Raw genomic sequence first — 14,588 nt, forward strand, 5'->3', positions numbered from 1 at the left:
TTTCGTGAAGATCCAGGTAACCCAACACAATGACACCATTGTGGTGTTGTTTTGTTTAAAGAAAAGCAGCTTGGTGGGGGGAAGCAGAGGAGAAGTGCTTAACTCATGTCATAACTGCTGCTTCTCTGCTCCAAATTCCTCTCACTATCTCATACAGAATCCCAACTTGATGATTTGGGGCAGAGAAGCATGGGGCAGAGAAATAGTTAAGCACTCCTCCTTTGCTCTAGGTTTCCCTTCTAAAGCTATTTTTTTCTTTTTAAAAGTTATGATATAATGCTTAGGGCCATAGGATGAGCCATAGTGCAGTGGTAGAGCATCTGCTTTGCATGCAGAATATCCCAGTTCAATTCTTCACATCTCCAGATAGGGCCAGGAAAGACTCCTGCCTGAAACTTTGGAGAGCCACTGCCAGTCAGTGTCCATAGTACTGAGCTAGATGGACCAATGATCTGACTCAGTGTAAGGCAGCTTTCTATGTTTCTAGGGCCACCCCACTCAAGCTGATATTAGACACTTACTTGACTATATAAATGACAAAGTGGACTGGAGTGACACTATTTTATTGTATGAACTGGAATACGTATTTGCAATTTGCATTTGCTTATTTGCTGAACGATAGCATTATAAAAGAATTTTGAAGATGGATAGATCAAAACATGTAAGTATTTTGCATTACAGTGTAAGGTAATTTACAGCCATAGATTCAAATGTGCCCTTAAATCACAACCCCACACCAATTAACCAACTAATATTTTAGTTGATTAATTTGCTGATTAAAAAGTGATAGATGCTCCAAGCCTTTCTAGGCTTGGATCCAAAAAGGTTCTTGCACATTGACAAGATATTCCCATACATGCAGAGGAGATGAAGCTGGCTACTTTCTTTCCAATGGCAACCCCTTGGCCCTCATATATACACACACTCTCTAATCTGCTTGAAATGAAGTGCCATGCCCATACTCTTTTTGCAATAACGACTGAGCATACACAGTTCATATCAGTTGCCCTTTCAGCATATCCATAGCAAAAACACACTCATTGTCTTTCACATGTTACAAACTATACTCTTTCACAGATATCTTGTGAAGATAATGTGCAATAATCCTTAGAAATGTAAACTAGAAAATGAGGAATTTGGTAATCAGAGTTCTTACCTTTTATGATGAACAATATTTCTTGAAAACCCTTTTGGCTGGCAGAAATAGCAGGATCAACACACATGCTTAAAGACAAGGAAGACACAAGTCACTCTAAGAAGCAATCTTAATTCTGAGCTGGTAGTATTTGCACATAATTATTTCATTACCTCTCTTTTGCATAGTGTGCCATTTGAATTATGTCAAAAAAGTGGATTTGTTACCACTTCATAGACAGTACTATTTTGTGAATCACTTTAACCTTGAGAACCTTAAGGTAAATATAATCAAAAACACTTACCTGCATCTTGTAGACCTATGTCTTATAAAAACCATCCTAAATATCTTTGCTTGGAATGAAGTGCCAGTGAGTTCAATCAGCAATATCTAGACTAGGTAGTCATGATTACGCACCATTGAAATAAATTATGCCTGTACTGGCTCCATGTGAGTCCAAATCACATTGCTGCTAGTGAACACAGAGAGCCTCTGTGACTCACAAAGATTGTGCCATTTCTACAGCAACCCTGCTCCCATCATTCACAATGGAAGAAGGGTCGCTACATCTCTGATGCAGCTCTCCACATGTGTTAGCAATGACTATGCAGTTTGGACTCGCATAGTGTGGGTGCCCTGCTCTTCCAAGGGTGGAATGCTATGCTGTATGTAAACCATTTAAATGAATGGGAGTTTCAGTCTGGATGTTGCTTAAACATTAAAGTGACTTAAACATTCCATCTTGAAAACAAAACATCACTGTGCTTACTAGATATGATGACAATGAAACTTGTTTGGCTAGGGCCCAGACATGAGGTTTGGAGACTCTTAACATTCACCTCAAAGAAGATATGAGGACTGTGAGTCCATGAATCCTTCCCCTGCTCAAATTAAAAAACTGAGCTAGAGAGGAATTGCCAGTTTTCTAGCATGATGATGGCAAACCATTCCAAAACTCCAGCCTTTCCAAATACTGTAGTTTCATATACATGTTAAGAATCATGTAAGACAAACAATATCCCTGTGGAACTACACAAGAATTCTCATGGTGAAAAAACACAGTCTTTCAGTTCTCCCTTATGAAATTTTCCAGAGGCAGAAGCAGAGCCATAGCAAACAGTGCCTCCAGCTCCTAACCCATGTAATTGATCCAGAAGAATTCGTTTATTCTTAAATTTCTATCTCATTCTTCCTCCAAGGAGCCCAGAGTGGTGCACATGGTTGTTTATCACAACAATCCTGTAAGTGGCTCAAAGTCACCCAGTGAGTTTCATAGCTGAACAGGGATTTGAATTCAGGTCTCCCCAGTCCTGGTCCAATACTCTAACCATAATATTAAAAGCAACAGAAAAATCCAGGGGAAACAGTGGCGTTTTCTGTTATTCCTAGTGTCTGTAATCAAAGAAAACCCCAGCCAGAAGCTCTGATAACTATTGCCTACCAGTGAATTCTTTCTCTCTGGCATAGAACAAGAATGAAAAATCCCATAGTCATTGTTCAGCCAGTTTTAAGCACTTTTAAAGACACCTCTCCCACTGGAACCAGTATAAGCATGTACTTAAATCTCTACAATTGAAATAAATTTAGACTTTAAAATGCTAAACTTCTGACTGGAGAGTACTCCACTTTCTATAACCCAATATATTTTTCTATTGGTCCGGGATGTGAAAATTTAGCAATAATAATTCATGTTTCTCGCATTAATTTTAAAGAAATCACACACCAGTTATAAGTAGTATGAAGAGAACACCTAGAAGAGGAGGAAAAAGAATTCTGATGAGTGAGTTTCTCACAATTTTTTCTTATTAGTTTTTATACTAATTAGAGTGGGGAAAGGATACTCATTCAGATTGGTGGCCACATTGGCAATAAACTGTTAGCTGAAATACTGTAGCTGCATTTTGATTCCATCCTACAGCTGGTGGACATATTTCACTTATGCTACAGAATTCATATTCTGAAATATGTACTCTCAGTTTTAGTCAGCCAGCTGACTATTCCTCTTACTTAGTTTATTGAAAAATCATACCGGTCACTCTCCATTGTGGATCTCCAAATACGAACCTTGGCTCCAGAAGTTTAGCAATCACATCTACCACTCCACCACTTATTGATTTTGAATCTTTGGCTGACATGATGCATAGTTCTTAGGGCACTGAGCAATTTGTGGAACTGCTGCAGAGACACAAGCAGCAAGGCAGTAGAGCTACCAGCATTACTGCAGTTTTTCCCATTCACAATGCTACTGCCCAATCTCTACAGGGGCCTCGCTACTTGTCTCTGCAGCAGCAGCTCCTCAAGTCACTCCATATTCCTAAGACAGTTGCTCTCCCCCTGCTAAATGAGGCAAATTCTGTCAAGATATGCACATTTCCCAAGGCCTTGGACATCCAGACTACAATAAGGCAGGACAAATCTAAAATTCTGCAGAAGATTTGAGAAACCTGTAAGAAAGGTAAATTTGGTGTACTTCTAGAAACAACTGAAGTAATATATACAATCAAGGTTTGAGAATAATGAATCAAGTAAAGGCAAACAATTTTAATTTGTATAATTTTAATCATTTATATTTTATTAAAATACAAGCAATACTGTAGTCAGAGGTGACCCAAGACATTTTGCTGCCTGAGGCAAAGGACAAGATAGCATCTCCCCATGAACAGGTAGGCAGCCAGCACTCTAAGGCCATGTTGCTGAGGTGAGGGAGATGGCATGAAGGCAGGTGGCCACTCTCAGATCATACCACCGAGTAGTTTCCAGGCTGGAAGCTGAGAGAATTATATCAGTTTATAACTGTTAGTATCTATGTGCAGGCACAAACCCTTGCAGAAAGTAATGGGTCAATATGTAGCCTGCTGTTTCCCCCTACACATACAATAGCCATGAGTGAAAGTTGCACATGCATGCTTCCTTCACATGCTAGCAGAGGAACAGCCCTGGTAGCATGCAGATAGCAACTCTTGTTTTGCTGGACATTACAGTCTAATAAGGCGCCCTGCAGCATGCTTTCTCTAATGTCAATAAGACCCCTAATTGCTCAATTGCTTGGGAATTAATTAATCAATTGCTTGTGAATTAGAATAAACTCAGTCTCCCTTTTCTACCAAGCTGTTATTGGGTGGGTGGGGATTAGACGCCAAGAAAATATACCTTCAGCACAGTCCCTGTGCCCCAAATTGTTTTCACATCAGGCCCAAGGCCAATCTAGTCCAGCATCCTGTTTCACACAATGGCCCACAAGCAAGAGGTGAAGGCATGCCCTCTCTCCTGCTGTTGCTCCCCTGCAACTGCTCAGAAGGATCAAAAGGAAGCAGAACCAACTGAGCCTTCCTAAGAAAGTCAGTGTTGGAGGAGCCTACAAGACACTCTGCTCAGGGGTGGCTCTCAGAGGAAGCAAGGTAAGGCTGCCAACACAGACAGTGGATTACTGGGGCACCAGTAAAGTCACAAGAGGCCCCTGCTGGAGCAGCTTTTCAGAACCAATCTGACCTTTGCAAGGAGCACCTCTCTTTGCTCTCCTTGCAAAATTTACAAGGAGAGAAGAGGCTGCTGTTGGCAACTTTCCCTCTTCCCTGCACCACTTTCAAAGGTCAGTTTTGAAAGGGAGGGACTGGCCCCCACCAGAGGAATGGGGCAAGGCAGCATTTTGTGCCTTGCCTCATGTGCTGCAATACCTTGGGCTGCCTCTACTGCCACTACTATATCAGTGATTAGGTTTGGGTGATATATGAGCCCCTGGAGGAGAGAGTGTAAGGCAGTGAAGAAAACCCTTTGTCCCTCTTTCCTCCCTACAATTCCTCATAGATTTGTTGTGGTTTTCCTGTAAGTCAGAGCAGCATCTGCTACAACAAATCTCTTGCCTATACAGAGACCCTTAGGTTTAATTTCTGCTGCAATACAGGTGCGAAGCCAGCCGAGTGGCAGCCTGGGTCCAGCCCCACCTGGCGCCCCCGCCCCAATGATGTCCTGTGCGCGTGACGTCCCGTGCATGGGGCGTGCCCTGAACGACAACCCCCCCAACCCACACCCAGGCTACTTGGAGCCCCGAGCAAGAGCTTGCTTGCTGATGCTTTTCAGGCAGCATTTGCTGCCTGAAAGAATCTCCTTCCCCTTTCTCTCCCTCCAGAGAGGGAGAGAAAGGGAGAACAGACATTTTCAGGCAGCAAGCACTGCCTGAAATGATGCAGAAGCGCTCGCTCAGGCTCTTCGGAGCTCGAGGCCATGCCCCTTTTGCGCAGACATCACACACAAAGGGGGCGTGGCCTCGAGCTCCGAAGAGCCCAAGTGAGCGCTTCACGTCATTTCAGGCAGTGCTTGCTGCCTGAAAGCATCTATTCTCCCTTTCTCTCCCTCTCTGGAGGAAGAAAAAGGGGAATAGACGCTTTCAGGCAGCAAACACTACCTGAAAAGAATCGGCAAGTGCTCACTCGGGGCTCCCAGTAGCCTGGACATGGGTGTGGGGGGTTCGTTGGGGGGCTTCAGTGGCCCCTACCATTGGCAGCCCGGGTTCTTTGGACGCATTCCGCACAATGTTGGCTACGCCCCTGAATACAAGTTCCTTCTCAGCTTCCTACTAGGAACAACCTGCAGTGCTGAGGGACTGATGTAATTCACAGGGTCACCAGATCAAAAGGAGAACACAGCTGTCATGCACAAGGGAATGTTCTCATCTACAGGCATGAGTAGAGTTGCACTTGTAGCATTTCCCTCTTCTGCACCGTATTCGCTTATTAGAGTTCTGTCTTCCTTTCCATCTGGTCACGCCATCATGCAATAAAAAAGCAACAGCAAATCTACTGTATCTCCTGTCTACAGTCTAATCCTGCATTTATTTTTTTTAAATAACAAATTTTTGAGCACCAAACATTTGAGTTTTCTTGGATACCTCAGCCTATCCTGGACCTGGAAAGTCAGCTACAGAAGCAAAGAAGGGTCAGTGCAAGATGTAGATACTAGGCTATGCAAGCATACTAGGCTTGGCTCAATTAGTAATTAAAAAAAACAAACTCCTACCATTCTAGTTTTGACATTACCGTCACTAATGCAGATTGGAATCAACATTCAAAACAAATTTCACTTGAGTGGATAAACAGTCTCTACTCTGTAAAAGATACAAGCATTCATATTTTAAGATTAGCCACAAATTCATTTTTAACATATAAATGGATAGAAAGCAGGCTAACATGATGGTGACATCTCAATTCTAGTAAGATTAAAATAAAACCTTTTTTTTAAAGAAATACAATTTAAGAACCACCAATCTGGAATTTACTTGAATCATTATTTCCAAACCTTACTTGTTTTTGTTGTGTTGGGAGTAGCAACTTATGGGGAAACTATGCCCCTTATGAGGCATAGCAGATCAACAAGGAGTTTTACTGGCAGAACGGGTGTGTGCAATGGAGGTATAAGGAGAGAATTCTGTTCCTAATTTCTGTTCTTCCTGAGAAGGACAAGAGTTAGATTTGCAAGAGCCCCTTTCTCCAGGACCGGTAAAGCAGACTTAATTTTGAGAAAATGAAGCATGCAGAAGGGCTTACCTAGAAAACCACTTAACCCTTACGCATCTCTAGGCTGGAAAGTCAGGTTGCTTACCTGTAATGGTAATTCTTGTAGTGGTCCACCATTGTCCTTCACGCTGTGAATATCTGCATCTGTGTAGACAAGACCCCAGCGAACCTTCTGGAGCTGATTTAGCTTTTGGCGGTAGCCCCACCCCCTAGTGACATATCTCTCACCTCAGGCATACCTCCCTCAGTCCCTGACCGCTGCAATCAGCAGAATAGGTAGGTGACAGCTACAGTGGGGAGGAGGGAGGGTCGTGTGAAGGACAATGGACCACTACAAGAACTACCATTAAAGGTAAGCAACCTGAGTTTCTTGGTAGTGGTCCTATTGTCCTCCACACTGTGGAGACTAGCAAGCTACTTACCAGGATGATGGGAGAAGCGGGCATCTACAACAGGATAGATTCCAAGACCACTGTCCCAAACTGCGAGTGTGCTCGTGACCTGGTATCCAAGGCGTAGTGGTGCACAAAGGACAACGATCCCTTCCAAGTGGCTGCTCTACAGATGGCATCCAAGGGAACTCCATGCAAGACAGGCCGTGGAGGTGGCTATAGCCCTCGCTGAGTGTGCTTTAATACAAGGCAGTGGCCCTTGTTTTGCTAAAAAGTAAGCCTTTTTAATTGCAGACTTGATCTCAGGCGAATAGTCTCTGTGAGAAGAACTGTTTCCCCTTATGGGGAAACTATGCCCCTTATGAGACATAGCAGATCAACAAGGAGTTTTACTGGCAGAATGGGTGTGTGCAATGGAGGTATAAGGAGAGAGCACATTTCATGTCCAGAGTGTGCCAGGAGATCTCTTCATCTGATTGATTGATTTAACACATTTGTATACCACCCAAAACGCAAGTCTCTAGGCAGTTTACAAAAAACAACAAATAAAAAAGTTAAAACATTACAACAATTTAAAATTTAAAACTTTAAAACTATAAAAAACACAATTAAAACATTATCTAATTAAAAGCCTGGGTGAACAAATATGTCTTGACTGCCTTTTTAAAAGTTGTAAGAGATAGGGAGGCTCTTATTTTAGCAGGAAGTGTGTTCCAAAGCCTCGGGGCAGCAATGGAGAATGCCCAGTCTGAATAGCCACCAGACGAGCTGCAGATGATGTAGGTGAAGAGAAAAATGTTGGAAGAGAAATATCCTGAGAGACATGGTACTGGGATATGACCTTAGGTAGGTAATTTGCGTCAAGCTGTTTTCATAGTCAAGAGTTTCAAGGAACAAGTGGCCATGGCTTCAAAAGGCTTACACATGAGGGCAGATAAGACCAGCTTAAGATCCCAAGGGGGCGCCAGTCGTGGTGCTGGAGGATATGAGTGAAGCAAACCTTTAAAGAACTTTTTAATAAGGTCCAAAGGAAACAATGTGGACAAATGAAGTATGTGCTACAATGGCAGCCAGGTGAACTTTCAACGACTGAACAGAAAGATCTGAATTCTTCAAGTAGGAAAGAATAAACTCCAAGGAAGCTTCCTTGGGGTCAGAAAGCTTAGTGGTTGCAAATATTGTAAAACGTTTCCATTTTGCAGAATAAGAACATTGCGTTGAGGGCTTCCTGGCAGCTGAGATGGCATTGGGTATTGCCTGGTCCCGTATCACTGGTGGACTATTCTCCATGCTGTGAGGTGGAGGCTCCGAACATCCAGAAGAAAGACCCCTAGAGATCTGGGGGCATGGTGTGCTTTGCTGCAAAACCTTTCACATTTTGTATTTTCCACTGACGCAAATAACTCTATCTCTGGAAAACCCCATCAGTTGAACAGGGATTCAGTCACTGTCTCATCCAGAGACCACTCATGCAAGTGTACATACCGGGTACGACTGAAAGAGCCTGCCCAGATGTTTTCTTTTCCTGCTATACGCATGGCTGATGGTAGGATGCAATGGTCTAGGCACCCAGCCCAGATGTCCATAGCCAGATGGCATACTGAGGGCGCACGTGTCCCGCTCTGCCAGTTTAGGTAGGACATCGCAGCCATCTAGCAATGGAAGGAACGCCTTCATAGCCTTCCAAATGGCTAGGAGTTCCAACCAATTGATATGCAGGTGGGCTTCCCACTTGTTCCAGAGGCCAGCGATGCTGTGGAGTACAGTGCACTCTGCGGAATCCTGCCTTTGAGGCTGGAGGTGGCCTATAGCCGTCCGACTAGTAGCTGTTGATAGACCTCTACTCCATGAAATTATCCAAGCCCATCTTAAAGCCATTCAGGTTGTTGGCTGTCAACACATCTTGTGGCAGAGTATTCCACAAGTTGATTATGCGTTGTGTGAAAAAGTAATTCCGTTTGCTGATCCTAAATTTCCTGGCACTCCATTTCATGGGATGACCCCTGGTTCTAGTGTTATGTGAGAAGGAGAAGAATCTCTCTCTCCACTTTATCCACACCATGCATGATTTTATAGACCTCTATCATGTCTCCCCACAGTCGTCTTTTTTCTAAACTAAATAGCCCCATGTGTTGTAGCTTTGCCTCATAAGAAAGGTGCTCTAGGGCACTGATTATCTTGGTTGCCCTCTTCTGCACCTTTTCCAGTTCTTCAATTTCCCTTTTTAGATGTGGTGGCCAGAATTGTACACAGTGCTCCAGGTGTGGCTGCACCATAGTTTTGTATAAGGACATTATATTAGCCGTTTTATTTTCAATCCTCTTCCTAATGATCTCTAGCATGGAATTGGCCTTTTTCACAGCTACCGCACATTGAGTCGACACTTTCAACAAGCTGTCCACCACAACCCCAAGATCTCTCTCCTGGTCAGTCACCGACAGCTCAGATCTCATCAGTGTATACTTGAAGTTGGGATTTTTCATCCCAATGTGCATCATTTTACACTTGGCAACACTGAACCGCATTTGCCACTTGGTCGTCCACTCCCCCAGTTTGGAGAGATCCTTTGGGAGCTCCTCACAATCCGTTTCGGATTTCTCTAGCCAAAAAAGTTTGGTATTATCTGTAAATTTGGCCACCTCGCTGCTTACCCCAACTTCTAGATCATTTATGAATAAATTAAAAAGCACCGGTCCCAGTACAGATCCCTGGGGGACCTCACTTCTTACTTTCCCCCATTGTGAAAACTCTCCATTTATACCTACCCTCTGTTTCCTGTCCTTCAACCAGTGAGCAATCCACACATGTACTTGTCCCCTTATCCTATGACTGCTAATTTTTCTCAGGAGTCTTTGATGAGGAACTTTGTCAAAAGCTTTTTGGAAGTCCAGGTATACTGTGTCAACTGGATCACCTTGATCCACACACTTGTTGACACTCTCAAAGAACTCCAATAGGGCCTGTTCTATGTGCATTACAATTTTATTTTTGAGGATGCTTTCCATCAAATTGCCTGGAACAGATGTTAAGCTAAGGAGCCTAGGATCGCCCCTGAATTTCTAGGATCGCCCCTGAATTTCTAGGATCGCCCCTGAATCCCTTTTTGAAAACCAGTGTTACATTTGCTAGTTTCCAGTCCTCCGGTACAGAACCTGATTGCAAGGATACGTTGTATATTTTAGCAAGGAGGTGGGGAATTTCACATTTGAGTTCCTTGAGGACTCTTGGATGGATGCTGTCTGGCCATGGTAATTTGGTAGGTTTTAGTTTTTCCAGACAGTTTAGAACATCATCTCTTGTCACTTCTGGCTCAGTTCTTTAGCCTCCATCCCCAAAAAGCCTGGTTCAGGAACAGGTACATGCTCAAGTCTCCTCTGCCATGAAAACGGAAGCAGAGAACTCATTTAGCTTCTCTGCAACCTCCATCTCTTCTTTAATAATCCCTTTCATTCCCTCATTGACTAATGTTCCAACAGCCTCCCTGGCAGGTTTCCTGCTTCTGATGTATTTAAAGAAGTTTTTATTTCCCTTGATGCTTTTGGCTAAATGTTCCTCAAACTCTCTTTTTGTCACCCTTATTGCCACCTTGCATTTCTTTTGCCAGAGTTTGTGTTCCTTTCTGTTCTCTTCATTTGGACAAGCCTTCCAATTTCAGAAGGAAGTCTTCTTCTCTTTTATGGCTTCCTTGACGTTACCTGTTATCCATGCTGACATCCTCCTGGACGTAGTGGTACCTTTCCTCATTTTGGGTATACAATCTAACTAGGCTTCTAGTATTGTGGTTTTGAGCAAACTCCATGCATTCTGGAGCGATGTGACTCTTCTGATTTTCCCTTTGAGTTTTCTTTTCACCATACTCATTTTGGAGAAATTTCCTCTTCTAAAATTCAAAGTTTCTGTGTTAGACTTCCTTGGTGATTCTCTCCCTGCATGTATGCTGGATTTGATCGCACTATGGTCACTGTTCCCTAAAGGGTTGATGACACTGATATCATGCACCAGGATCTGAGTGCCACTCAGGATTAAGTCCAAGGTTGCCTTCTCTCTGGTTGGTTCCCAAACCAACTGTTCTAGGGCACAGTCATTCAGTGTATCTAGAAATTTGACCTCTTTGTCATTAGTTGACTGAATTTACCCAGTCTATGTGTGGGCAATTGAAGTCACCCATTATTACTGCCCTGCCTCTCCTTGACGCCTCCCTGATTTCTTCCTGCAACAACCAGTCACTGTCAGCATTTTGATCCTGAGGGTGATTGCACATCCCCAGTAGCACATTTCCTTTCAGGCTTTGTATAGTCACCCACAGGGTTTCTGTGGAGGACTCTGGTCCACCTAGGTTTTATAGCTTGTTAGATTCTATCCCTTCTTTAACATATAGTGCTACTCCACCTCCAAGGCGCCCTCCCTATCCTTTCTATAGAGTTTATATCCAGGGATAACAGTATCCCACTGGTTCTCATTGTTCCACCATGTTTCTGTTATGCCCACTGTATTTCTGTGTTAGCAACCAAGCACTCCAGCTCACTAAGCACCTATATGCTGAATCTCTTCCCTGCTGTCTGATATCTTTCTTTTGACTCTTTGACCAGCTGGCACAGCCTTCTGTCTGCTCTTTATGTGGTTCTGTTTTGTCCCCTTCTGTTTTATCTGAATCCTTTGTACCCTTGCACTTTAAAGGATGACATTTGCCAAACCAGATACTGTCCAGCTCCTGTAGGCTATTTCCCAGGCATCATTTTAAAAGCTGCTCTGCAACCTTTTTTATTTTAAGCGCCAGCATTCTGGTTCCATCTTGGTTCAAGTGCAGCCCATCCCTTTTGTACAGGTTTTGCTTGCCCCAAAATGTATCCCAGTGTCTAACAAATCTAAACCCCTCCTCCCGGCACCAACGTCTCATCCACACATTGAAACTCCTCAGCTCCGTCTGTCTCACAGTTCCTGCATGTGGAACTTGTAGCATTTCTTAGAATGTTACCTTGGGAGTCCTGGACTTCAATATGCTACCTATCAGCCTAAATTTGGCTTCCAGGACCTCCCGACTACATTTCCCCCACATCGTTGGTGCCAATGTGCATCACAACAGCTGTCTCCTCCCCAGCACTGCCTAACAGTCTATATAGATGCTGCATGATGTCCGCAACCTTTGCACTAGGCAGGCAAGTCACCGTGTGGTCAACACGCAGGTCACAAACCCCTATCTCTATACCTCTAATGACTGAATTGCCCACTACAAGGAGGCCCCCACCCAGTCCAAACATTTTCATACAGAAATGTTTGGACTGGATAAAATGTTTGAGGCCATGAAGGTCCATAATGGGCCTCAAGTCCCCATCTCTCTTCAGAACTATAAAGTACCGGGAATAGAAACCTGACACAATATTTGTGCGCACCCATTGGACTGTGCCTTTTCTGAGTAGGGACCTGACCTCTTGAAGTAGGGTCTGGTTGGGTTGTGTGCAGAACATTCCTGAAGAGGGTAGGAGGGTATTAAACTTGATCGCATAGCCCATTCCCTATGATGGTTAGTGCCAGTGTTCTCTCTAACAGGGAGTCCCAGATGTTGTGGACTACAACTTCCATAATCCCCAAGCAAGAGCCATGGCAGCTGGGGATTCTGGGAGTTGTAGTCTACAACATCTGGGAATCCCGGTTAGATGGAACACTGGGTAGTACCCATTGGTCCATGGTGATATCTTGCCATGCATTTGCAAAAGGGAGCAGTTTGGAGGCTGACAATGTGTCAGGCTCGCTTGTTATAGGATGGTTTGGTCCTTGGGAGTGAATTCCATGGAGCGAGTGGACGATTTACAAAAGGAACCATAAAACTGGTGCTTGTTCCGCTGAAGATCTTGGTGTCGGAAGGGTTGAAAACCTGGTCTCTGGCTTATTTGCTGACCCCACAAGCATTGTTTTGGGGGCTTCTGTTGGTAAGGTTGAATTCCCATTGACTCCACAGTTGTTTTGAGTTTGTGGATCCTTTCCAGTGTATCATCCATTTCCTTCCCAAACAGATTATCTCCGTCAAAGGGAAGGCCTTCAATCTGGAGCTTGGCCTCAGGACCAAGGGAAGTGGATTTGAGCCACGCATGTCAACGCAGAGCTATGGCAGCGGCCATGGCATGAAAACCACAATCCGCTTCATGTCTTGCTGAAGTTGTTGTTTGGAAACCTGCAAACTCTCAGAGAGGAACGTCATTTACGGTCAGATGGGAGCTGTTGGAGAAAGGTTTCTAGCTTCTCCAGAATAAAATGTGTGTAACGAGCCATGCACCCTTGAAAGCTCGCTATGTGGAGTTGTAGACTTGCTGTGGCATAAATGCACTTCCTTAAAGAGTCCATCCCCCCGCCCCACCCCCCGCGACAGAAGGAGCAGACAATTTCTGTTTAGACTGCAGGGCTGCTCAAATTTGGCCCTCCTGCAGATGCTGGCCTACAATTCCCATAATCCCTGGCTATTGGCCACTGTGGCTGGGAATTATGGGAGTTGTAGTTCAAAAACAGCTGGGTGGCCTAAGTTGAGCAGGCCTGGTTTAGAGCCATGCTGAGATGACTCTACCACAATGGAATGAGGTTTAGGGTGCAAAAATAGGTAAAGTACATCAGTCTGATGGACTATATATAGGTTCTCTAAGTTCTTAGACGTAGGTTGAATAGATGCCGGTTTGGCCCAAGTTGCCTTAACCACATCGGTGACAGTAGGAAGAAGTGGCAAGGAGATAGGGGCCAAGGCGGAGGACTTAATGAGGCCAAAAACAGGACCAGCTGACTCATGTTTCAATTGCTGAGTCTCCAAACCCAGTGCAGATGCAATGTGCTGGATCTGCTCTGAATAGGGTCTAAACTCATCTGCAGCAGATTGCTCTTTATCCGCACCCAAGCAACTATCGGAATCAGGATAAACTGGTGCTGCCCCTGGATCTTTGTTAGTGGATGGGGCAGCATCTTCATCAGAATCAGGGCCAGCCAGGTCTGCAGTGGCAGCTGGCTATCAGAGGCAGATTTTCCTTTATCAGCCTTCTTGCTTTTCCTGGCAGTGGAATCTGAAGGCGGTCCCTTAGGGAACCTGGATTGGGATCGGGGCTCATACCTTTCCCGATCATGCCTCCATTCACTGTCCCCAGGGTTCCGGTAGCACTTCCTGTGGTGGGCACTCTGGGCTCCATCAAAAAATAGTCCATATTTGGCCTCTCATAATCAAAATCAAGGTAGCTTGGGGGAGTGACTGTAGCGCCACTCTGGAGAGTAGTAAAGGTGATCTCTGCAACTGCAAGGGAAAAAGCGCTCCATCCCGGCTCGTCTCCCCCACTCGTGGTACTGACCTGTATAGCTGGAGTCGGTACTGGAACTCAGAGATGCAATCCCAGTCGGGGTTAACTCTGTGTGGTTCTTCGGGATCGAAACATTCCCCCTCTGACTCCTCCTCCTCCTCCTCCTCTGGGATAGGGTAAGTAGCCACAAAGATGGTAGCCGGTTTCCAAGGCTCTGCATGCCTTTTTTACAGCACTTCTTCTCACCCATCTCCTCTGCTGGGCCCAGCCGCTTCAGAGCCTT

The 14,588-nt window shown here is 44.5% G+C and overlaps 1 protein-coding gene across 1 annotated transcript in view; it reads right to left on the bottom strand.

Annotated features, from left to right (window-relative positions):
• The window catches only part of LOC128323131 (C4b-binding protein alpha chain-like), a 54,735-nt gene that overhangs the window by 8,311 nt on the left and 31,836 nt on the right, over positions 1 to 14,588 (bottom strand). Inside the window, exons 8-9 of the mRNA XM_053245856.1 lie at positions 2,859 to 2,885; positions 1,157 to 1,224 (exon numbers count right to left, since the gene is read on the bottom strand). Of these exons, the coding sequence (XP_053101831.1) occupies positions 1,160 to 1,224; positions 2,859 to 2,885 (92 nt within the window). The 3' untranslated portion in view covers positions 1,157 to 1,159. The remainder of the gene's footprint in view (positions 1 to 1,156; positions 1,225 to 2,858; positions 2,886 to 14,588) is intronic.

The sequence above is a fragment of the Hemicordylus capensis genome, chromosome 4 (assembly GCF_027244095.1).
Source record: "Hemicordylus capensis ecotype Gifberg chromosome 4, rHemCap1.1.pri, whole genome shotgun sequence".
Taxonomy (NCBI): Eukaryota; Metazoa; Chordata; class Lepidosauria; order Squamata; family Cordylidae; genus Hemicordylus; species Hemicordylus capensis.